Source organism: Choloepus didactylus, chromosome 13 (assembly GCF_015220235.1).
Source record: "Choloepus didactylus isolate mChoDid1 chromosome 13, mChoDid1.pri, whole genome shotgun sequence".
Lineage (NCBI taxonomy): Eukaryota > Metazoa > Chordata > Mammalia > Pilosa > Megalonychidae > Choloepus > Choloepus didactylus.
In genome coordinates this window covers 79,338,437-79,362,878 of record NC_051319.1, presented here as the reverse complement: position 1 = coordinate 79,362,878, position 24,442 = coordinate 79,338,437, and the positions used below count along the sequence as shown (strand labels likewise).

Sequence of the window (24,442 nt, the reverse complement as noted above, 5' to 3'; positions counted from 1 at the left end):
CCTCTCCTTTGCAGTAACAAGCTTCATAGGGGCAAGCCCCAAGACAGAGGTTTCAGCATATCAAGCCATCAGTCCCCAAGGTTTGTGAGAACATCAGCAACAATCCAGGTGAGGAAGTTCAACACCTCCGCATCCTCCCCCAGCTTCTCAGGGGGTCCCTGAATATACATTTTTTCTCCACCCAAATTACTTTGGGATGTGTTGCTACTTCGCTCTAACCTATATAGACCTACCAAATCTCACTTCCTATTCAAAGTTCCATGTAAATGTGGTGTTTGAACAAACTGACTGTAGAAGTTATATTGTTTAGAAAATGTAGATCCTACACCAAATAAACATCTCTTCCCTTGGTCTCACATGGAAGTTGAAGTTTTAACACACAGTCAGTTTCAATCTTTACGCTTTGGTAGGGCTCTTTTTTGACACTGGGCCTAACTTACCTAGAACTTTAGAATAGCCTGTGTTTAAGTGTTCAGATTTTCTCAGCTCTTCTTCATCGAATTCTTGCCCTAGATACATGGTCCAATTTTTAAGATTATACTTTTGTGTAATTGTTTTGTATCCAGGAGAGTGATTCCTTTCCTCTGTTCATTCTCCAGGAATGTTGATCTCTTCTGTTTGTTTTTGTGCAGATTTTTCTCCCCAGCTCCTATGATTTATTTGAATTCTCTTCCTCATCAGTTCCCCATTTCCCTTACACTTTTCAATTCTGGGACCTATCCTATCTTACAGCAGTTCAGCTTAACCCACTCCCCCCTTTTTTTCTTTGAGGCTTTTCTCCCACTGGTTTCTTCCCCATTAGGGTATCTCACCCTGGGGAGCCAAATGGGGTCAATCCAGATAGGTAGATCACTTCAAATAAGTTTGTTTTTGCCTTTAGGTGAAAATGGATTGAGTGAGGGTACTTGAAAGCATTTCTATTGTAGTGTATTTTTTTTGTTTTTGGCCCCTGGGTGCCCTTTTGTATACAGCAGTCCTCAGCAGTTTGTGTTCCACCCTGGGTCTCTGCAGACTTAGATCTCTGTGTCTGGATATGCGTGGTATTCAAACTCAGTTAAGCCACTCTACAGTCTCTGTCCACAGTGGGACGGACCTGGACCATGCTGCCTCTTTGCAACTCCCAAGCTGCGAGTGAGGGGGAGGGGAAAGGAAATTGATTGGCAGCCTGGGACACAATTGTCCTGATAGGAATTCTTCTAATATTTTTGTTTTTTTGACTCAGTGTTTGTGGAGTCCTTCTGCAGTCTCTATCATCCTCCAGAGTTCTAAGGAAGTGGGATTTGTCCTTTTATTTCCTAAATCTCTTTGAAGGCTTTTTCAGGGGATGTTTTTCATTGCCATGTTGATATTTAATGTCTTCTTGACTGTGGCTATGACTATTCAGAATTTACTAGAGCAGTTTTGTACTTATTTCAGGTTTCTGAATGCCTTTGCTTAATAAATCAGTAACCTTCAACTGCCTGCTCTCTCTAGGTAGGTTCTTTTCAGTGAAACAGGAGGAGGAGAGAGGGTGGGAGCCCAGGGTGTTTACTTAGGTCATCCATTCCAGCAACCTTTTGCAAAGTGCAAATTATTAAATTTTGTTTAATTTGTTAACAAGTAGGGGGAAATGTCAAACATAAACAAAACAGAGAGAATTGTATAATAAACGTTTCTGTACCCATTACCCATCCTCAGCAATTACCAACTCATGGCCAATTGTTTTTTATCTGTAACCATCTCTACATCTCCCCAGATCCATAGATTATTTTGAAGGAAATCCAAGACTTCGTATGATTTCATGCCCATAAGTAGTCTAGTATGTATCTCTAAAAGATAAGGACTAGTTTAAAAACATAATATATTACATTTAAAATTATTAAGAAATAACTCCTAATACCATAGAATGTTAAAATATGTATAAAATTTTACCTATTGTCTCTTTCTCTCTTTGTGGTTTGTTTGAATCAGACTCCAAACAACGTCCACACATTGCATTTTGTTGATAAATCTTACAAATCCCTTTTTTTTTTTAATCATCATTTTATTGAGATATATTTACATACCACGCAGTCATACAAAACAAATTGTACTTTCGATTGTTTACAGTACCATTACATAGTTGCACATTCATCACCTAAATCAATCCCTGACACCTTCATTAGCACACACACAAAAATAACAAGAATAATAATTAGAGTGAAAAAGAGCAATTGAAGTAAAAAAGAACACTGGGTACCTTTGTCTGTTTGTTTCCTTCACCTATTTTTCTACTCATCCATCCATAAACTAGACAAAGTGGAGTTTGGTCCTTATGGCATTCCCAATCCCACTGTCACCCCTCATAAGCTACATTTTTATACAACTGTCTTCGAGATTCATGGGTTCTGGGTTGTAGTTTAATAGTTTCAGGTATCCACCACCAGCTACCCCAATTCTTTAGAACCTAAAAAAGGTTGTCTAAAGTGTGCGTAAGAGTGCCCACCAGAGTGATCTCTCGGCTCGTTTTGGAATCTCTCTGCCACTGAAGCTTATTTCATTTCCTTTCACATCCCCCTTTTGGTCAAGAAGATGTTCTCCATCCCACGATGCCGGGTCTACATTCCTCCCCGGGAGTCATATTCCACGTTGCCAGGGAGATTCACTTCCCTGGGTGTCTGATCCCACGTAGGGGGGAGGGCAGTGATTTCACCTTTCAAGTTGGCTTAGCCAGAGAGAGAGGGCCACATCTGAGCAACAAAGAGGCATTCAGGAGGAGACTCTTAGGCACAAATACAGGGAGGCCTAGCCTCTCCTTTACAGCAACCGTCTTTCCAAGGGTAAAACTTATGGTAGAGGGCTCAACCCATCAAACCACCAGTCCCCTATGTCTGTGGTCATGTTAGCAACCATGGAGGTGGGGTAGGCGAATACCCCTGCATTCTCCACAGGCTCCTCAAGGGGGCACTACATCTTTTTTTTTTTTTTTTTCCTTGTTTGTCTTTTTTCTTTCTTTTTTTTTTTAACTTTCCCTTCTTTTTTAAATCAACTGTATGAAAAAAAAAGTTAAAAAGAAAACAAACATACAATAAAAGAACATTTCAAAGAGACCATAACAAGGGAGTAAGAAAAAGACAACTAACCTAAGATAACTGCTTAACTTCCAACATGTTCCTACTTTACCCCAAGAAAGTTACATAATATAGCAACATTTCAGTGAACTTGTTCCTACTACATCCATCAGAAATTAACAGACCATAGTCATTTCTGGGCATCCCCAGAACGTTAAATAGCTTATCTGTTCTTCTTGGATTATTGTTCCCCCTTCCTTAATTGCTCTCTACTGCTAGTTCCCCTACATTCTACATTATAAACCATTTGTTTTACATTTTTCAAAGTTCACATTAGTGGTAGCATATAATATTTCTCTTTTTGTGCCTGGCTTATTTCGCTCAGCATTATGTCTTCAAGGTTCATCCATGTTGTCATATGTTTCACCAGATCGTTCCTTCTTACTGCCGTGTAGTATTCCATCGTGTGTATATACCACATTTTATTTATCCACTCATCTGTTGAAGGACATTTGGGTTGTTTCCATCTCTTGGCAATTGTGAATAATGCTGCTATGAACATTGGCGTGCAGATATCTGTTCGTGTCACTGCTTTCCGATCTTCCGGGTATATACCGAGAAGTGCAATCGCTGGATCGAATGGTAGCTCTATATCTAGTTTTCTAAGGAACTGCCAGACTGACTTCCAGAGTGGCTGAACCATTATACAGTCCCACCAACAATGAATAAGAGTTCCAATTTATCCACATCCCCTCCAGCATTTGTAGTTTCCTGTTTGTTTAATGGCAGCCATTCTAACCGGTGTTAGATGGTATCTCATTGTGGTCTTAATTTGCATCTCTCTAATAGCTAGTGAAGCTGAACATTTTTTCATGTGTTTCTTGGTCATTTGTATTTCCTCTTCAGAGAACTGTCTTTTCATATCTTTTGCCCATTTTATAATTGGGCTGTCTGTACTATTGTCATTGAGTTGTAGGATTTCTTTGTATATGCAAGATATCAGTCTTTTGTCAGATACATGGTTTCCAAAAATTTTTTCCCATTGAGTTGGCTGCCTCTTTACCTTTTTGAGAAATTCCTTTGAGGTGCAGAAACTTCTAAGCTTGAGGAGTTCCCATTTATCTATTTTCTCTTTTGTTGCTTGTGCTTTGGGTGCAAAGTCTAGGAAGTGGCCTCCTAATACAAGGTCTTGAAGATGTTTTCCTACATTATCTTCTAGGAGTTTAATGGTACTTTCTTTTATATTGAGATCTTTGGTCCATTTTGAGTTAATTTTTGTGTAGGGGGTGAGGTAGGGGTCCTCTTTCATTCTTTTGGATATGGATATCCAACTCTCCCAGCCCCATTTGTTGAAAAGACCATTATGGCTCAGTTCGGTGACTTTGGGGGCCTTATCAAAGATCAATTGGCCATAGATCTGAGGGTCTATCTCTGAATTCTCAATTCGATTCCATTGATCTATATGTCTATCTTTGTGCCAGTACCATGCTGTTTTGGCAACTGTGGCTTTAGAATAAGCTTCAAAGTCAGGGAGTGTAAGTCCTCCCACTTCGTTTTTCTTTTTTAGAGTGTCTTTAGCAATTCGAGGCATCTTCCCTTTCCAAATAAATTTGATAACTAGCTTTTCCAAGTCTGCAAAGTAGGTTGTTGGAATTTTGATTGGGATTGCATTGAATCTGTAGATGAGTTTGGGTAGAATTGACATCTTAATGACATTTAGCCTTCCTATCCATGAACATGGAATATTTTTCCATCTTTTAAGGTCCCCTTCTATTTCTTTTAGTAGAGTTATGTAGTTTTCTTTGTATAGGTCTTTTACATCTTTGGTTAAGTTGATTCCTAGGTACTTGATTTTTTTAGTTGCTATTGAAAATGGTATCTTTTTCTTGAGTGTCTCTTCAGTTTGTTCATTTCTAGCATATAGAAACATTACTGACTTATGTGCATTAATCTTGTATCCCGCTACTTTGCTAAATTTGTTATTAGCTCTAGTAGGTGTATCGTCGATTTCTCAGGGTTTTCTAGATATAAGATCATATCATCTGCAAACAATGACAGTTTTACTTCTTCTTTTCCAATTTGGATGCCTTTTATTTCTTTGTCTTGCCGGATTGCCCTGGCTAGCACTTCCAGCACAATGTTGAATAACAGTGGTGACAGCGGGCATCACTTCCAGCACAATGTTGAATAACAGTGGTGACAGCGGGCATCCTTGTCTTGTTCCTGATCTTAGAGGGAAGGCTTTCAGTCTCTCACCATTGAGTACTATGCTGGCTGTGGGTTTTTCATATATGCTCTTTATCATGTTGAGGAAGTTTCCTTCAATTCCTACCTTTTGAAGTGTTTTTATCAAAAAGGGATGTTGGATTTTGTCAAATGCTTTTTCAGCATCTATTGAGATGATCAATTGATTTTTCCCTTTCGAGTTTTTAATGTGTTGTAATACATTGATTGTTTTTCTGATGTTGAACCATCCTTGCATGCCTGGAATGAACCCCACTTGGTCATGGTGTATGATTTTTTTAATGTGTCTTTGGATTCGATTTGCAAGTATTTTGTTGAGGATTTTTGCATCTATATTCATTAGGGAGATTGGCCGGTAGTTTTCCTTTTTTGTAGCATCTTTGCCTGGTTTTGGTATTAGATTGATGTTAGCTTCATAAAATGAGTTAGGTAGTGTTCCATTTTTTTCAATGTTTTGAAAGAGTTTGAGTAAGATTGGTGTCAGTTCTTTCTGGAAAGTTTGGTAGAATTCCCCTGTGAAGCCATCTGGCCCTGGGCATTTATTTGTGGGAAGATTTTTGATGACTGATTGGATCTCTTTGCTTGTGATGGGTTGGTTGAGGTCTTCTATTTCTTCTCTGGTCAGTCTAGGTTGTTCATATGTTTCCAGGAAATTGTCCATTTCTTCTACATTATCCAGTTTGTTGCCATACAGTTGTTCATAATATCCTCTTATAATTTTTTTTAATTTCTTCAGGATCTGCAGTTATGTCACCTTTTTCATTCATTATTTTGTTTATATGGGTCTTCTCTCTTTTTGATTTTGTCAGTCTAGCTAGGGGCTTGTCAATCTTGTTGATCTTCTCAAAGAACCAACTTTTGGTGATATTTATCCTCTCTATTGTTTTTTTGTTCTCTATGTCATTTATTTCTGCTTTAATCCTTGTTATTTCTTTTCTTCTACTTGGTTTAGGATTGGTTTGCTGTTCATTTTCTAGCTTCTTCAGTTGATCCATTAGTTCTTTGATTTTGGCTCTTTCTTCCTTTTTAATATATGCATTTAGTGCTATAAATTTCCCCCTTAGCACTGCTTTTGCTGCATCCCATAGGTTTTGGTATGTTGTGTTCTCATTTTCATTCGTCTCTATATATTTAGCAATTTCTCTTGCTATTTCTTCTTTAACCCACTGATTGTTTAGGAGTGTGTTGTTTAACCTCCAGGTATTTGTGAATTTTCTAAGTCTCTGATGGTTATTGACTTCTAATTGTATTCCATTGTGGTCAGAGAATGTGCTTTGAATAATTTCAATCTTTTTAAATTTATTGAGGCTTGTTTTATGTCCCTGCATATGATCTATTCTGGAGAAAGTTCCGTGAGCACTAGAAAAGTATGTGTATCCTGGTGATTTGGGATGTAATGTCCTGTAGATGTCTGTTAAATCTAATTCATTTATCAGATTGTTTAGGTTTTCAATTTCCTTATTGGTCTTCTGTCTGGTTGATCTATCTATAGGAGAGAGTGATGTGTTGAAGTCTCCCACAATTATTGTGGAAACATCAATTGCTTCCTTTAGTTTTGCCAGTGTTTCTCTCATGTATTTTGTGGCACCTTGATTGGGTGCATAGACATTTACGATTGTTATTTCTTCTTGCTGAATTGCCCCTTTTATTAGTATGTAGTGGCCTTCTTTGTCTCTCAAAACCTCCCTGCATTTGAAGTCTATTTTATCTGAGATTAATATTGCTACACCTGCTTTCTTTTGGCTGTAGCTTGCATGAAATATTTTTTTCCATCCTTTCACTTTCAGTTTCTTTGTGTCCCTGTGTCTAAGATGAGTCTCTTGTATGCAACATATTGATGGTTCACTTTTTTTGATCCATTCTGCGAATCTATGTCTTTTAATTGGGGAGTTTAATCCATTTACATTCAACGTTAAAACCGTGAAGGCATTTCTTGAATCGGCCATCTTATCCTTTGGATTATGTTTGCCATATTTTTCCCTCTCTCTATTAATATCCTTTATTGTACCCATACCGAATCTCTTTAGTACTGAACCTTTCTCCAAGTCTCTCTGTCCTGTCTTTGTTTCTCTGTCTGTAGGGCTCCCTTTAGTATCTCCAGTAGGGCAGGTCTCTTGTTAGCAAATTCTCTCAGCATTTCTTTGTCTGTGAAAAATTTAAGCTCTCCCTCAAATTTGAAGGAGAGCTTTGCTGGATAAAGTATTCTTGGCTGGAAATTCCTCTCACTCAGAATTTTAAATATATCGTGCCACTGCCTTCTTGCCTCCATGGTGGCTGCTGAGTAGTCACTACTGAGTCTTATGCTGTTTCCTTTGTATGTGGTGAATTGCTTTTCTCTTGCTGCTTTCAGAACTTGCTCCTTCTCTTCTATGTTTGACAGTGTGATCAGTATATGTCTCGGAGTGGGTTTTTTTTGGATTTATTCTATTTGGAGTTCGCTGAGCATTTATGATTTGTGTATTTATGTTGTTTAGAAGATTTGGGAAGTTTTCCCCAACAATTTCTTTGAATACTCTTCCTAGACCTTTACCCTTTTCTTCCCCTTCTGGGACACCAATGAGTCTTATATTCGGACGTTTCATATTATCTATCATATCCCTGAGGTCCATTTCGAGTTTTTCAATTTTTTTCCCCATTCTTTCTTTTATGCTTTCATTTTCCATTCTGTCATCTTCCAGGTCACTGATTCGTTGTTCAACTTCCTCTAGTCTTGTACTATGAGTGTCCAGAATCTTTTTAATTTGGTCAACAGTTTCTTTAATTTCCATAAGATCATCCATTTTTTTATTTAGTCTTGCAATGTCTTCTTTATGCTCTTCTAGGGTCTTCTTGATTTCCTTCATATCCCGTACTATGGTCTCATTGTTCATCTTTAGTTCTTTGAGTAGCTGCTCTAGGTGCTGTGTCTCTTCTGGTCTTTTGATTTGGGTGCTTGGGCTTGGGTTATCCATATCGTCTGGTTTTTTCATCTGCTTTATAATTTTCTGTTGTTTTTGGCCTCGTGGCATTTGCTGAACTTGATAGGGTTCTTTTAGGGTTTGTAGACCTATTGAAGTCCTTATCTCTAATTTATCAGATCTACAGCTTCGTGGAGTACACTTTCTCTAACTAACCAGCAGGTGGCGTCCACGAGCCACCTGTTCTCCACAAGCCAGATCTCCCCTGCTTAGCCTTTTTGGTGAGTGGGGGAGTGAGTCTTGTGGGGCCCAATTGGTGTACCAAGCTTGCATGTGTAGTTGGTGTTGCCTGCCCTGTATGTGGGGCGTGTTTCTGGGCAGTCGTGGAGGGGGGGGTGGCCCTAACAATCAAATCTCCCTGATGATCCTAGAGTTTTAAAGCTGCTGCAATAGTCTAATCCTTCAGTTCAGTCCTGCCACAGTTTGTCTCTGCCACTGACCCACAAGTCTTTGGTATTGGCGTATGGCTCCTGAGACTTGCAAGTGGGCCCCTCTTCCAGGCTGTGCACCCCGGGTCCTCTGTTGAGGGATGACTGTGCTATGTCACAGGTGAGTGCCGTCCCCCCAGGGCAGTTCTGGGCTGCTGGGCTGTGTAGGGAGGCTCCCAGTCTGCTCAAATGATGGCTGAATGGGGCTTTGTTAATTCACACTGCTCCACCTTCCCAGCTCTGGGACATTCAGCTGAGGTTGCAGGGAAGGCTAATGTCCATGCCCAGTTTTGTGGTGTGTGCCTGTTATTTGAAGCACTTCCGTCACACTGGGTTGTCTGGGGCAGCTCTGGGCTATGGGGCTGGCGATGGGCAGGAGTGTTTCCTGTCCACCAGGATGGTGGCTGTGAGCGGACACCCCCCTTTTCTTGGGAAGTTCTGTTGTTTAGTGAATTTTCTCAGCCACTGGATTATTGCCTTTTGTCTCAGAGCTCTCTTAGTTCTGCTCTTGACTTGACGTGCCCAAATTGCAATTCTTTGAAGCTTTCTGTATTGAGCTTCTTAGAGTAATTGTTTTAGAAAAAGCAAAAAGGATTAAAAAAAAAAAAAAAAAATGGCCCTCCTCAGAGATCTAATGGGTTATTGAAATGCTAATAGACAAAGCAACCAGGGCCATTAAGGAAAGGTGCACAGGGCAGAGAGATCAGCTTTGCTTCGGGATTTGCATATGCGCCTCAAGGCCTGAGCTCCGCCCTTCCCCTTTCTGTGTTCACCAGAACTCCAAAATCCTCTGCTTTTATTTTGGAGTTTTTTCGTGTTGTTTTTTTTCTATGCCTGTCTCCTCTCTGCTGGGCTGGCTGCTCTCAGAGTCTCTGGTGTCTGGTCTCAGTCTATCTATGGTTGGAGTTTGAATCAGTAGAATGAGTTTTCGATAAGAGCAGCCACTGCACTTCTCCCTTCTCCTTCCCGGAGCTGACAGCCCCTCCTCCCACAGGACTGAGCCTGGCAGGGAGGGGCGCGGGTCCCCTGGCCGCAAAAACTTACAGATTTCGGTGATCTCAGCAGTTCCACGTTTTCATGAGTGTTGTATGAAGTATGCCCAAAGACAGATTGCTCTGTGGTGTCCAGTCCACGCAGTTCCTGGCTTTTTACCTACTTTCCTGGAGGAGTAACTAAAACTTACAGCTCACCAGTCTGCCATCTTGCCCCGCCCGACAAATCTCTTTTAACCTATTGATTACCCCCCCCCCCCTTTTTCTTCTCATTGAAATATATTTATTGAAGAACCTGGGTTCTTTAGCTGATAGAACTTTCCACAGTCATATTTAGCTAACTGTATCCCTGTGGTATCATTTAACATGTTCCTCTATTCTCTGTAGTTCCTGTGGCCTGGTGGGTAGAGTTAGAGGCTTGATCAGATTCGGGTTCAGTTTTTTTGACAAGAAAAATTCACAGGTAGTGTTGTGTACTTCCATCAGAAGGCACAAAATGCCTGGCATGTGCACTCTCTCTCTCTTTTCTGGTAATGATAAGATTGATTAGTGGACTTAGGTGTCAGCTTGACCCATCCATTATAAAGTTCCCATCAGCTTTTTGCCATTAATGATGTTTTGCCTAGATGTTGTTTCATTAGGTTTGCAAAATGGTGATATTCTAATTCTGTCATCTCGTTTGCAGAGGATTGCCCTTGCTTTAGAGAGGAAAATGGATTGGAAGAGTCAATAAGGTAGGAAAACAGGGGAAGAAATCAGGCCACAGGTAGAAAAGCAATAGAATTTCTGGAGCAAAGGTTTTGTACATTTAACAACTAGAGGGGTATTGCAAAATTGTCCTCTGAAAAGGTTAAACCAATTTATACTTTCAATAACTGTATGAAAGTGCATGTTTCTTCATACCTTCACTTTGCCTATTTGATAGGTGAAAAACTGTACCTCATTCTGGTTTACAATTGTTAATTATAAGTGAAGAGGAACATATTTTCAAACGTTTATTGGTAACCTGTATTTCCTCTTTTGAGAAAGTCTGTTGATATCTTTTGCCCACTTTTCTGTTTATATTTTTTTAAGAATTCTCAGTATATGAGGGAAATGAGTCTCTTGTCATGTCATATGTATTATAGATACTTTTCTCAGATTATTGTCTTTTAACTTTCTTCAGGGCATTGTTTGTTTCATACATGTTTCTTATTGTTAGCAACCTTTTCCTTTATAGATTCTGTTTTTTTTGTTTTTTTTGTTTTTTGTTTTTGGACATTCTTTGCAAGGCCTAACCCATTCTAAGACCATTAGAAATCATTCATAATTTCTTCCAGTGTTTGTATGGCTTCATTTTTCTTTCTTTTTTCTTCTCCCTCCCTATTTCTTTTCTTCCCTTCTTTCTCCCTCCTTTCCTTCTTTCCTTTTTTAGACATATAAATGTTTGATTCACTTGTTGCATCAATCCAGCTTTTATTCCTTGTCAAACGTTGTCTCAATACTATGTATATACTGATACGTCTTTTCCTAATGGTCTGAAATGGCACCTTTATCATGGACTAACACGTGTGTCTGTTTGTTTCTATTACTGAATCTCCTATCTTGTTCCACTGATCTATTCTTTTTCTAGTAAATGAGAAGAAGTTTTTACATTTCATTAGCTTACTTCTAGGTAGCATTCACAGAAACACTGACCCAGATGAATACCAAGTGCCGGCCAGTATTCCCTGCAAGTCCATCCAACTTACTAGTATCTTTCAAATCTCCTGTATTTGCTAGTAGTGTTCCTTCTCCTAGATGTTTGTTCACCAGTAGGAATAAATTTGTTCTGATTCCTTCACATACTCTACTTCAGCAACTGTGGATAAGCCTGTGCCACCTGTGAGATGCCAGGCCAGGGATGGGGACCCTGCTTGAGATCCTGGGACAGAAAGAGGTAAGTGACCCAACAAACGGATCATCTTTATGACTCTAGCCTCACTAGTCCACTGCCCTTACCAAATAAGAGAAAACAGTCCAACAAAAGTTACCTCTGACTTTAACTGGAAAAACACTGGCAGTGACTGACTTTCAGGAAGAGCTACCCCATATATTGTTTATAGATAGGAGCAACTCACAATAACAAATGTCCATAGGAATTCCTCAGTCTTTTCAGTCTAACACAGGCTAACTTTTGCTGAGTTTGTCAATCAATGGAAGCAGAAAGCAAAGTGGTTATTTCTGCTTTGATCTCTATTTTTTGAAGGGGGATATGGTTGGTTTCCAATCAATTTTGTGAATATTTATTGAAGCTTTGTGTTGGTCTATGGAAGCAAAAGCATTCACATTGCCCAAATACTGAATCTAATTTTTCTTTATCATATATCCTCACATTAAGGATATCCACTTAGACTTGCAGCATATGCAAGGTAGTTCAACTAGTTTTAAACCTGTTTCTAGGCAAGATAAAAGTTGAGAGTAATCAGCAATGCAATGACCCCAAATGATATACTGTATCCATAAAATATGTATATAGTATATAGTGATACATACGGGAAGGGTTCCTTCAGCCTTTTCTTCTTCTAGCTAATTCATCCAAATTTTATCACACCTCTAAACCTTTTCTCCCTTAAGTTTTATATTTTTAAATCTTGGGGAGAATAGGGCTGTATTCTGGGAGGTCATCTTCAAATTTATAACTATGCCATCTCTATCAAACAGTTTCACTCCATTATTTTCTGTTTATGATTTAATATTAACCAACACAAGATAATAACATATCAGAATCATTTTGTTCATAAACTCTTGGAATACGCCCAGTTTCCTCACTTTGACATTTCAGTACAGGCTCATTACCTACCCTCTAAGAAGCAGAAGACAGAGTTACAGAGTTACAGAGAAGCAGGCATGACAGCGGGAACAACTGAGCCTTTGCAATTGGGTGAGCTCTTTCTACACTACTTAATTTTCTTCTCATTCATTTAGGCTTTTTAATGAGAGATAAGAATGGTGTGCTGAAAGAGACAAGCAACTTTTAGTTAATCTCAGTATTTGAAAAAAATAGTTTTAATCACCACTACTGTCAACTTGAATTATAGCCAGTTTGAATTTTTCCTCCTCTTCCTTCTTGTCCTTTCTACCTTTCTGTGAAGTACTAAGAAAAATAGCATGAGTTCAAGGCATAAGGCATGGGGGAAAAAACAAGAAGTCAACTTACAATGCTGACAGTTGACTACATATATATTTGCATATATATGCAAATGTGGAATGTCCTTCAGTAACTGTAACTCAACAAATAATTGTATTTCCACATATATTGCCTTATGAGGATCTATAGCTCAGAGAAAAGTCTCATTCAAAGCTGTCCACTTACAGGTCAGTATTTCTCATCAAAAGATCTTTAAGACGTTGCATACTCCTTACAATCACTGATACATAAAAAACAATGAAAATGACTTTTGGTCCTGTGATATCAACTCAAAATTGACATTAGCCAGCCAAATTCAGAACAAATGTTCAGCTAGCTATCTTATATTTGCTTTAACTTACTATTTCCTTAAACACAATGGAGTTTAATTATTGTGTCCAATAATTTGAGAAGCTGGTAATTTTCTAATGTAAATTAAGGAATATAGTCCAAGTAATTTCACATGCTAAGGCCCATAATAATGTTTTTAAACCTGTCAGTAGCCATCTAAGCAACTTTAATTCAAAATGTTCTTCATATTATTTACACACTAAATACTGGAAATACCCTAGATCAAGGTTTCTTATCCTTGGCACTGATGACATTTTGGGCCCAATAATTCTTTGTCATGGAGTGCTTACTATGACATGGGGTGTTTACCAGCATCCCTGCCTCTTTCTACCAGATGCCAATAGGACCCGCCTAGTTGTGATAACCAAAAATGTCTCCAGAAATTGTCACATGCCCCTAGAGGGGCAAAATCATTTTGGTTAAAAACCACTGCTCAAGATGAATGTCAGCTGCCTAAGAAAGAACCTTTTTGGATGAACCTAACACAACAGACTTTATTCACTTCTCCACAGGTGTGAATCCGAAGATTTGCTACTTTCTAGCTATGTGATCTTGAGCAAATTTACCTAATCAAGCTGTGCCTTTGTTTCCTCATCTGGAAAATGGGAATTATAATAGTACCTACAAGTCATGAATATTAAATAAAATGATCCATGCAATGTGCTTAGCAGAGCACTTGGCAAACAGCAAGCACTCAATAAATGTTACCTTCTATATTTTAATCGTTAATATCTCCATCCCCATTCCAGCTCTTAGGAGTCCCTCATTACACAGACCAACGAGCTAGGCCTCATAGGACATTTAGCTGGAAAGACGGAAGATTGTGAATGTGGCGCAGTTGCTCTTTTGAACAAGCAATATGATGTAGGGGGTAAAACATGAATTCTGTATTCAGAAATTTAAGGTCTGGTTCTCATTTCCCTGGGTGAATCCCAAACTTTCTACCTTCAAGGTAAAACAGAGGTGATAGTAACATCATCAAAGCTATGTTTGAAACACAAAGACATTAACTATTGTTTAAAATCATTCTGAAAATGACTGCCAAGTGTAGCTGGAAGTTATGAGAATGCTCCTCTCAGACCTACAGGAAGCATAATTGATCAAGAGTACCAGCTGCTGTGCTTTCAAATCCATCACAGAACTTGCAATTGACTGCAACAGACTATAATGACTACAAAAAACTGTACCTATTAAAAGTGTGCAATTTGATAAGTTTGTCCTATGTATATATGTGTGAAACCAAGACTTAAATGCCTCCCACCAGCTATTACCCACCAATGACTAAGCGGGAGGGGGGTATTAAGGTAGATTAATTCCTGGGAACACAGGGCTCTTTGCTGGCTCTGGTGAGAATTAAGTAAGATAAGCACTTAACAGTGTGCCTGGCTCTAGGATTAGGAGCATGAGCCCAATTCTTCTGCATTTTAATTTCTTATAACTTTTGTTCTTAGAGATCCCACAGAGCAAAAGGTTTCTATGAATCTAATACTATCACCTTATGGTTTGTGATACTTGCTACACATAGTTCCACAAACCTAAGCATTTACACATTTTATGAATGTGTTTTATTTTGCATTTTGAGTAATTAAAATGAATACATATTTAATCTAAACAGAACCCCCAAAAAAATTTTTAAAAAACAGCAATTTGGGTTTTCTGTGACACTGTTTTTATTCTCTAGGACACTGTTAGGGATTGAAGCAGATACCCCACAAGACATGCTCAAGTCCTAACCCCCCAGTCCTGTGGGTGTGAACCATTTGTAAATAGGACCTTTGAAGATATTTTTATATCACTGGCCAAACTGAATGAGGATGGGCCTTAATCTACCATGGCTTATGCTTAAAAGCAGAGGAAATTCCAACACAGTCAGTAAGGAGAAGCCAGAGAATGAGACAGATCACCATGTGACAGAGGTGGAGAATGCCAGCCAAGGAACACAAAATATTACTGGAAGTTACCACCAGAACGCTGCAGACTTGAGGAGAAAGCAAGCCCTGCCAACACCTTGATTTGGACCTCTAGCCTGCACAAATGTGAGAATAAATTCTTGTTTAAGCCATACCAATTCATGTGTGGTATTTACCATCGCAGCCCTGGCAAACTAAGATATATCAATTCAGTTCTTTATATTCAATGTACAGGGATTCTTCTCCTTACCCTTTAGATGTCTCCTTGAAAGGTTGTCTCTAAAGTAAAAAGTGGTAATTAATCTGCTTGGAATAGTTTAATTACTGCGGCATAGCCACTAAACTTAGTGCCTTCAAATGGCAACTGCTTATTATTGTCACTCATTTATGAGAGCTGGGTTCAGCTGAGATGACTCTGCTCCACATGACTTTCATTCTCTTCCTGGAGCCAGCAGGTTCATCTGGGAATTCTCTTCTCACAATGATAAAGAACACAAGAAGTTGAGTGAAAAAACTTAAGGACCTGTAAAGCCCAGGCTCTACTGACACACTGTCACTTCTGCCTCAAAGCAAGTCACATAGCTGACAAAAAATCAAGGGTTGGGGAAGACCCTGCTGACCCTGATAAGAAGTGGCAAGGGTGTGAATGCCAGGAGGGGTGAAAAATTCAGGTCACAATTTCAATCTCCCGAAGCGACTAACAATTATTTAAATAGGATGTTTCCATAGAAAATTCCAGGCCTCATTTAATATTAAACATAAAAAGAAGGAGCTGCTAATATGTCCTTGGAATATACAAAAAAGTACAGTAAGTAATATAACAAATGCCCACATATTTTCCTCCAATAATTAACAAATTACTTTTGCTTTCACACATTTGCTATTTTTTCTTTTGGAAAAAAATATCTTAGGGTTGAAGTACTCTGTATACTCCTTAACAATTCTACTTTTTTCCCTCCCCAGGGGTAAATACTATCCAAAATTTAGTCTTTGCATATTTTTGTATTTTTAAATACAATTTTTGAGTATTTTATAATCTTAAGTAAATGGCAAAATACTGTATATGTCATTCTAAAAATGGCTTTTTTACTCAACAGTATATTTGGATTAACTATGCTAATACATATAGATTGCCTTCATTTATATTGCTACAATATACTTTACCGTATGACTATATCACAACTTATCCATCCTCTCTCCTACTGATGGATTTAAAATCACATAAAGGAAATAAATCTAATTTTGTCAAATACTAAAATTATTTGCAATTATTACATAGATGAAAAATAACCGAACTGATAATCCCCAAAACCTAAGGGATTAACCAAAGAATGTTATGGAGGGTTATACATTATTAATGATCAATTGTTTTCTGAAGTATATGCTAACAAGAAATGAAAGAAAGATCTAGCAGGTAATACTAAATATTCAACTACTCACTTGGACATTCTTCTACCAGTCACAGTCCAGAAGACTGTCAATCTGCATCTAGCTTTATCACTTTCTGTTAATATTTAGTCAGCTTTTCCATTAAAATTGGCTGCTTCTTCAGTTCAGTGGTTTTTACATTAAGTCCTAATTGTGAATCAAAGAGCTATCAATGGAATATTAGGATTTGACTTGCTCCATTCTCTTACATTTTTTGTGTTCACACTAAATTAAAGAAATGAGAGATGCAGAATTCTAAGGCTAAATAGCCAGAAAATATTAATTTAAACTTGAATATTCTTCAAAGAGAGCGTGGGGGCAATTCTGACTAGAAGAAGAAAGATCATAAGGGATACAAAAGACAAATGTTTTCCACAAGAATTCTCCCTTTGGCGGTATTGATTTCAACTGGTAAGTCAAAAGTACATTGACTAATTTTTAAAAACTGATTTCAGAGATAGATTTAAAAATCATTAATAGCACAATCACAGTAGAATCTTGTGTATTAGGCTATTTAAAATGGAATGGGATGAATATATGGGGGAGGGGTGGTTTCTCAATGAATTTCACTAGAATATTCTGCTTCTCTAAAGAGAGAAATATTAAAGGGGAATGGGAGGACTATCAGAAAAGTCTTTCAAACTTGGTCAAGGACTTAATTGGAACAAAATTAGAAAATAAAAGTTGTGGTTTTATGTAATAAAATTTGCTGTTAAGCAGCCTTTAATTATATGATTTAGAAATTTCTGATGCAGAGACTGGTGTGGATTAGGACAAGGAGATGCTCAGATAATAGTCACAGTGGGAGAGAAAAATGAATAAATTAATAAGTTGTTAATATATGCCTCAATTCCAAAGGTTAAATACTAGTTTGCCAAGAATTGAAGCTTGGTTCCACATACGGAACCAAGAAGCTTGGTTCCAACATATGAAGACCTTTAGCCATATTCCGTACCTTCTTCTCACTGCATATTTATGAGTGAATAGTAAAATATATTTAAATAAACCAAATTAGCAACCAACCAAATTAACAGTTTCTTGTTTTTGCTTCCATTTTGGTTTGCTTTAAAGATGGGCTTGCAAATTGCATTTCTCTGTAAATGTTAAATTTGAAACCTAAGAATTTTAATTCAATTCAACATTTATTATGTGCTTATTATATTAGAGAGATAAGATGCATTTAAAACAAAGTTGCACAAAACACACTGAGAGCCAGCCCCCTCTCCTTATGTTTTACTGCTTCGTAATTTTTCATGTAATTGTTTCTACTCCCTCCCCCTACTTTCTATTCCTATCCAAATAGGTTTGACATTTTCTTCTTTCTAAGAAACTCCCTCTTGGTTCCACTGACTTCCATGCTTGCAAATATGAGAGAGATTTACTTAGTGTTAAGCAAAATTTGCTAGTTCAGAGTTTGTTTCTCCTTTAATTCAAATATTTGCTTTGATTTGATTATTAGGACTAACAATAAGGGAGCATTTCAAATTTAATTTAGCAATTCTAAAATTATTTCTTTGAGCCATGTTTGATTATTTTGCTAAATATAAAGACAGTGGTCTTCAATGCCAGGTAATGAGCAAAGAAAATTTAAAAAGCACAATTTATACCATTTACTGGTGGATAATGTACAACAAACTATAATGATGGAGGTCAATGCTTATAAATAAACACATTGCAAATACTGTCATAAAACAGAATTCTCAGGCCAGGGAAAAAGCTGATTTTACATCTGAATCAGGAGTTAGAGAAAGACCACTCCTTAAACTACCAAAAGTTAACCTAAAATGGAAATGGAATTTTATGAGTCCACTGAGATACTTATAAGACAATTGGAGGGTGGAAATATTTGGAGTCAGAAAATCAGTTTCTCGTGTCTCTCCTTTTTCAGTATTGGCTGGGCCATGGGCTAACATATGTGCTGGCAAGTTTTCCAATGAAATCCGGACCTGTGATAGCTATGGCTGTGGACAGTACACTGCTCAAAGGTATGGGGTTTCACAACTCTTTTGGTCCCTAACCTCTTTTTTTTTTTTTTTTTTTCTTTTTTTTGGTGCCCTAGCCCTGTTTCCTCAAGTTCTCATAGTTACTGCCTTCTAACAGCATGAAACCTCAGAGATATAACTAGATTATGAGTAGCTACATTACTATCTTTGGGGCAACTCCCAAGAACTCTGCTTTAGGTACGGGCTCTGAATTGGGAACGGGATAAGGAAGAGGGGGGAGCAAATGCAATGTTTGCCCACTCCAGTTTTCACACATTGACTTATCTTACTTGTTTTTTTCTGAGGCAAAAAGCAAACATTAGTAACCCATTTTATAGATGAAGAATTTGACTCAGGTTTCAAAAAGTTAAGGCATGTGTCAGATACAGTTGGCAGGTGGTAAAGGTTGAAATTGAATTCAGATTTTTGGATTCTATTTCCACCAAATCATGGTGTTACTGATGCAGGCTCTGAATTCTGCCTACCATGGGCAAGGAAGAGAACATCTCAATCTCTTACAGACCACCAGAGGGCATATTTGTTAATTTTGGATAACACACAGCACTGTCTTGAAGGTGCCACTTTCTGCTGAAATAGCCATTTGTCCAACTGCAACATTGATCTCCATCCTAATTACAGTGGAAATTGCACTTACTACAGATATCAATTAGAAAACTACTTTAAATACCTGAAACAGGGATAAGAGATGGGAAATGTGGGAAAATAATCTCTGAATTGCCAAAATTGAGACTCACCTACTTCATACCCTAAAGCTTATGCACTGTGGATCTTTACCTGGAACCTGGTTAATGTTGCTTTACCCATAATTCTAACAGTCCTGGTGAATCTGATTTTTTTAGGTAGTAGATAACTAGAAGGCAGAAGACACTGGTAAAAGCAGGAATGAAAAGCAGGAGCTGGAAGACTGTTAGAAACAAATTCAAGAAACCTCACAATTTGGAATCATTTTGTGTTTTGCTCCTATATGCTTTAATAAACCCAGGCAGCATCACTCGCTATATTTCTCACTATATTAAAATACCATATACAGACATACAGTAAATGTGTATCTGTCTCTAATGACTCTTTTGGATCACTGAGAGAAAAGTAAAACTAGGATAATATGGGATACTTTTAAGATAGGGTTCTACTAAAAAGAGAACTCTCTTCAAAGTAGTTCTTCAAAGGGTCAAGATTCCCAAATAACTGTAACTACGCATGTAACTATAAGTAAAATTTATTTATATGGATTGCTTTGTTTCCTCAAAATGCCATAAAGTAGCAGATAATTTAAGGCTTACTATGTACCAAGTACTATTCTAAGTGCCTAATCTTTACAGTATGGTTATTACCACCTGCAGTTAGGCAGGTTAAAATTGGGCTAAAGAGAGTGGGGAAACCTGGGACGTCCCAACACATTCTGGCAGCTTTTGATACCCTAACCTGAAACAGAGGGTTAATGCCATATTCCTGGGCAATAAAGTTTCCCAGGGCAAATACTCAGCCTGTTCATTCTTATTTGCATCCTAGAAATCATAGGCCTCACCAGGGTGTGGATGTCTTGTGCTCTGATGGATCTACTGTGTATGCACCTTTCACCGGAATAATTGTGAGCCAGGAGAAACCTTATAAAAATAAAAATGCTATCAATAACGGTGTTCGGATATCTGGAAGAAGTAAGAAAGACGGGGTACATACCTGGGACACTTACTGAAGATGTTGATACTTGTTTAATATAGGCCCTATAATACTACCTTCTAAATGATAAAATCTAAAGGATATAGGGTACCAAACTAGAGTAACTGATGTATTTTCAAAGATGTTCTACCACTTTCCCTGAAATCATCTGCTTTATGCATATACTCCACCAAACTCTATAGCTGAATGAAAGTCTTTTCTATGGCCCACGTGGTTTTGCTTAACAATCTATAAACAAAATCACTTTCAACAATATTAACCATAGCAGATAGATAATTTCATTTAATTACTAAACTCTTCCAATTTGAAAGTGCTGGCATTTCTGCAAGAATTGAATGTGAAATATTATCAAAGGCCTTTATGTTCTAGATAAATCTTGGCCTCCTGGTACTCCAGGTATTGGGTTTGTCATTTGCTTGTTTTAGCTCTACTAAGGTATAACATAGACACAGAAAATACACAAAGTGCAAGTAAGTGTACAGCTTAATCAATTTTCACAACGTGAATACACCTGTGTAACCAGCACCCAGATCAAGAAAAAGAATATTACCAGAATCCCAGAGACTCCTTGTGTCACCTTTTAGCCATTATTTCCAGCAAGGGAACTTCTAACACCATATATTAGTTTTGCCTCTTTTTGAAAGTGATATAAATAGAATTAAACAGTATGCACTCTTTTTTGTGTACATGGCGGGGAGGCTTCTTTCACTCTGCATCATATTTGTGAGATCTAGCTGTTTTTTCATGTAGTTTGAGTTTGTTCATTCTTACTGACGCACAGTATTCCATTACATGCCTATACTTTCATTTATTTAACTATTCTCTCTAGATGGACAACTGAGTAGTTTCCACTTTTGGGCAATTATGAAAACGCTATGAATTTTTTTATGTCTTATAACTCATACACACACACACACACACACTCTCTCCTACTGGGATGGATCCAGAGGACATCCCCCTCACTAAGTGCTATGAGAAACACTTTGTAAAGTACCTATCAAGTATTTTGCCCATTTTTCTACTGAATTGTATTTTTCTTATTGATATTTAGGAGCTCTTTATATATTCTGGCTATGAGCCGTTTGTCAGATATATTTATCACAAATATCTTCTCCCACTTTGTGGGTTGCCTTTTTATCTTCTTAATGTTATCATCTGATAAACAAAAATCCTTATTTTTAATGCAGTCCAATTTAGTAATATTTTCCTTTATTGTTAACACTTTTTTTGACGTGCTTAAGAAAACTTTGACCACTCCAAAGTCATAAATATATTGTTTTCATCTACAAGCTTTATTGTTTTATAAATATATTTCGACCTATAATCCAAGGAATTGGGTTTTGTGTAAGGGATGAAATAGGGATCAATATTTCTTTTTTCCCCATACTGATACCTAATTGATTCAGCTCCATTCATCTGAAAAGTCCATTTTTCTCTACTGTACTGTAGTATCTTTTGTCACAAATCAGGATCCAAATATATGTGGTTTGTTTCTGGCCTTTCCATTGTGTTTCATTAGTCAGTTTGTGAATCTTCACAAGTACTACACTATTTTAATTACCATAGCTTTAAAATTCATCTTGATTTCTGGTAAAGTCTTCCTACTTTGTCCTTTCAGATTATCTTGGTAATTCTTGGCTCTTTGTATTTCCAAAAAAATTATAGAATCAGCTTGTCCATTTCCACCCAAAATCCTGCTGGGACTTTGGGACTGCACTGAATATATAATATACATTTGAGAAGAACTAACATATTGAGTGAGTCCTCCAATCAATGAACATGTCATATCGTCCATTATTTAGGTCTTTCATTGTTATGTTATATTATTAGTAGTTGTATTAGTCATTTTCATTGTAGAGGTCTTACACATCTTTTAATATATACTCATAAGACATACCTTAATGATTTTATTGTTTAGTATTCTAAAGCAGCACTGTCTAAAAGAAATATAATGCAAGTCACAGATGTAATTTTAAATTTTCTAGTATGCATATTAAAAATGAAAAGTAGGTAAAATTAATTTTCAAAATATATTTTATTTAATCCCCTCGCTCCAAAATATTATTTCAATATGTAATTAATATAAAATTAACAAGTTATTTTTGTCCTCTGTCTTCAACATCTTAAGTATTTTATACTTAAAGAACATCTCAATTCAGATTAGCTACGTTTCAAGAGCTCAAGAGCCACATGTGGCTACTATAGTGGAAAGCACAATTCTACAGCCTTAGTGAATTTTTTGTCCACTTGAACTGTTTGCATTGAGAGTAGAGTATGAAAGAGTCCTATTACTAGTGGGCTTTTATCTATTTCTCTTTGCATCTCCTGTAGTTTCTGCTTTATATAGAAGGTTTCTGTGTTATCTGGTGCCTCAATAACTGTAACTGATCTATCTTAATTGTGAACTGTGCTTTTAGCATTATAAATTGTCTTCCTTTGTCTTAATTCAGTATCTTGTGGCCTGAATTCCTCTCTGGTAACAGGATCATAACCCTTCTTTCTTATTGTTTCCATTTACTTGGTAAATCTTTGTTCTGTCCTTTATTTTCAGCCTTTTTGAGTCACTGTGTTTTACCGCATACTGCGTAGAATTGGGTTTTGCTTGTCAAGCCAATATGAAAATCATTTTAATAAGCAAGTTAAGCCCATTCATATTTATTGATAAGACTGATATATTATTTTATGTTCCAATCATTGTGTTATACTAACTATATTTCTTTCTCTACTTGTATCTTCATTTTTTTAAAAAAAAATATTTTGCTATTTAAGAAGGTTTGTATTTTTGTTCCATTTATTTCCATTTTTCTTTGTTTTTGAAAGTCTAAGTTTCATTAGAATGTCTTGGAGTTGATTATTCTAGGTCAATTTTCCAAGCTACTTAATGTTTTCCCACTATTCTCCAATGACTTTATTAAATTTGCATTTGGATCTATTTTCCCTTGGGCATTTTGTAGTTTAGTCTTCATTTCTAATATGATTTTATCATTTTCTTCCCTTTCGTGAGTTGAATCAAGAATCAACTCTCATTTCTTTTTGTTTGTTGTCAATTTCTGTTCTTAGTTTTCAAATTTTTGACTCAAGGCTATAAAAACCCAAAAATTAATAATTATGCTTCTTCTTTTCTTTTAGGATTCTGTATCAAAATGTTCTATATTAAGCCAAATAAGTATACAGGTTCTATCAAAAAGGGAGAAAAACTGGGAACTCTGTTGCCCTTGCAGAAAGTTTATCCTGGCATACAATCTCATGTACATATTGAAAATTGTGACATGAGTGATCCTACTGCGTACCTGTAAATGGAAGATAAATGACCAGATCTTCTAAATAGAAAGTCATCTTCTTGAAAACCTGGATGCATATCCTGCTTTTCAAAAAAATTGTATTCAAATAAAAATGATGCATGCAAGAAAGAAAACAGCATTTGATTTCAACTCATTGTCACTTTGATGTCTAGGTGTGAACTAATTTCTCAGGCTCTCTGATTTTTCTGTCATCTATGGGATCTGAGCTTCACAGTCACCCACCCACCCCATTTCTCAGTCTTAAGACACAGGATATATAAACAAATGAATTCAAGCTGGAATAGACTGCATTCTGACACCTCTAAGCTAGCTACTTTTCTACTTGAAAATAACAAAAAGCCTGAAGGTGTTTCTATGTTGTAAGAATAAAGAGTGTTGTACAATATACAGTTTATACTTAATAAGTATCAGTTGAATAAATTGGAGGCTTTTTTTTTAGTTAAGCTAGTGAAGACTCTCAGCAACATCCTTAGATTTATCAAACTGTTAGAGGGTTAGCTGCTTATATGAATAAGATATGCTTTGCTGGTCTTCCTATCAACTCTCACATACTCTGTAACAGTGGTAGGTTTTCTAGGTAATGACTGATGGCAGGCCAAGAAAATATATAATCTAGTTCCGGTGAGATGGCATACAGGATGTACTACTAGGAAGAGAAAAGGGTCTGTCTTCATCTGAAGTATGTCGTGGAACTGGATCAGCCTGCGTTATCTAGCCATATGCATATTACAGCTACTTATTTTTACACATCACTGTACTATTCTGTCCTAGTTACGCTGACAACAGATACTAAAGGGAAATAAGATCATACAAATGTTCAAAGGACCGGAAAGAATTATGGCTCCCTAAGTTTTAAGTCAGTCAGTAAGAAATGAATAAGCTGGAAACTTTCTTCATGAATTCTGCTTAAATCCTTTCAGAATGTAGAACACTCTAGCAGAATGATTCTATTTTTAAGTATAGATATGTTAAA

General features: G+C 37.1%; 1 protein-coding gene across 1 annotated transcript; it reads left to right on the top strand.

Moving 5' to 3' along the window:
* Window positions 1-16,613: 16,613 nt before the first annotated feature.
* Window positions 16,614-23,582, top strand: LECT2 (leukocyte cell derived chemotaxin 2). Its single transcript, XM_037801983.1, has 4 exons — window positions 16,614-16,898; window positions 18,376-18,472; window positions 20,000-20,145; window positions 23,297-23,582. The coding sequence occupies exons 1-4, from the start codon at window positions 16,853-16,855 to the stop codon at window positions 23,461-23,463; spliced, it is 456 nt and encodes a 151-aa protein (XP_037657911.1). The 5' UTR covers window positions 16,614-16,852; the 3' UTR covers window positions 23,464-23,582.
* Window positions 23,583-24,442: the final 860 nt, after the last annotated feature.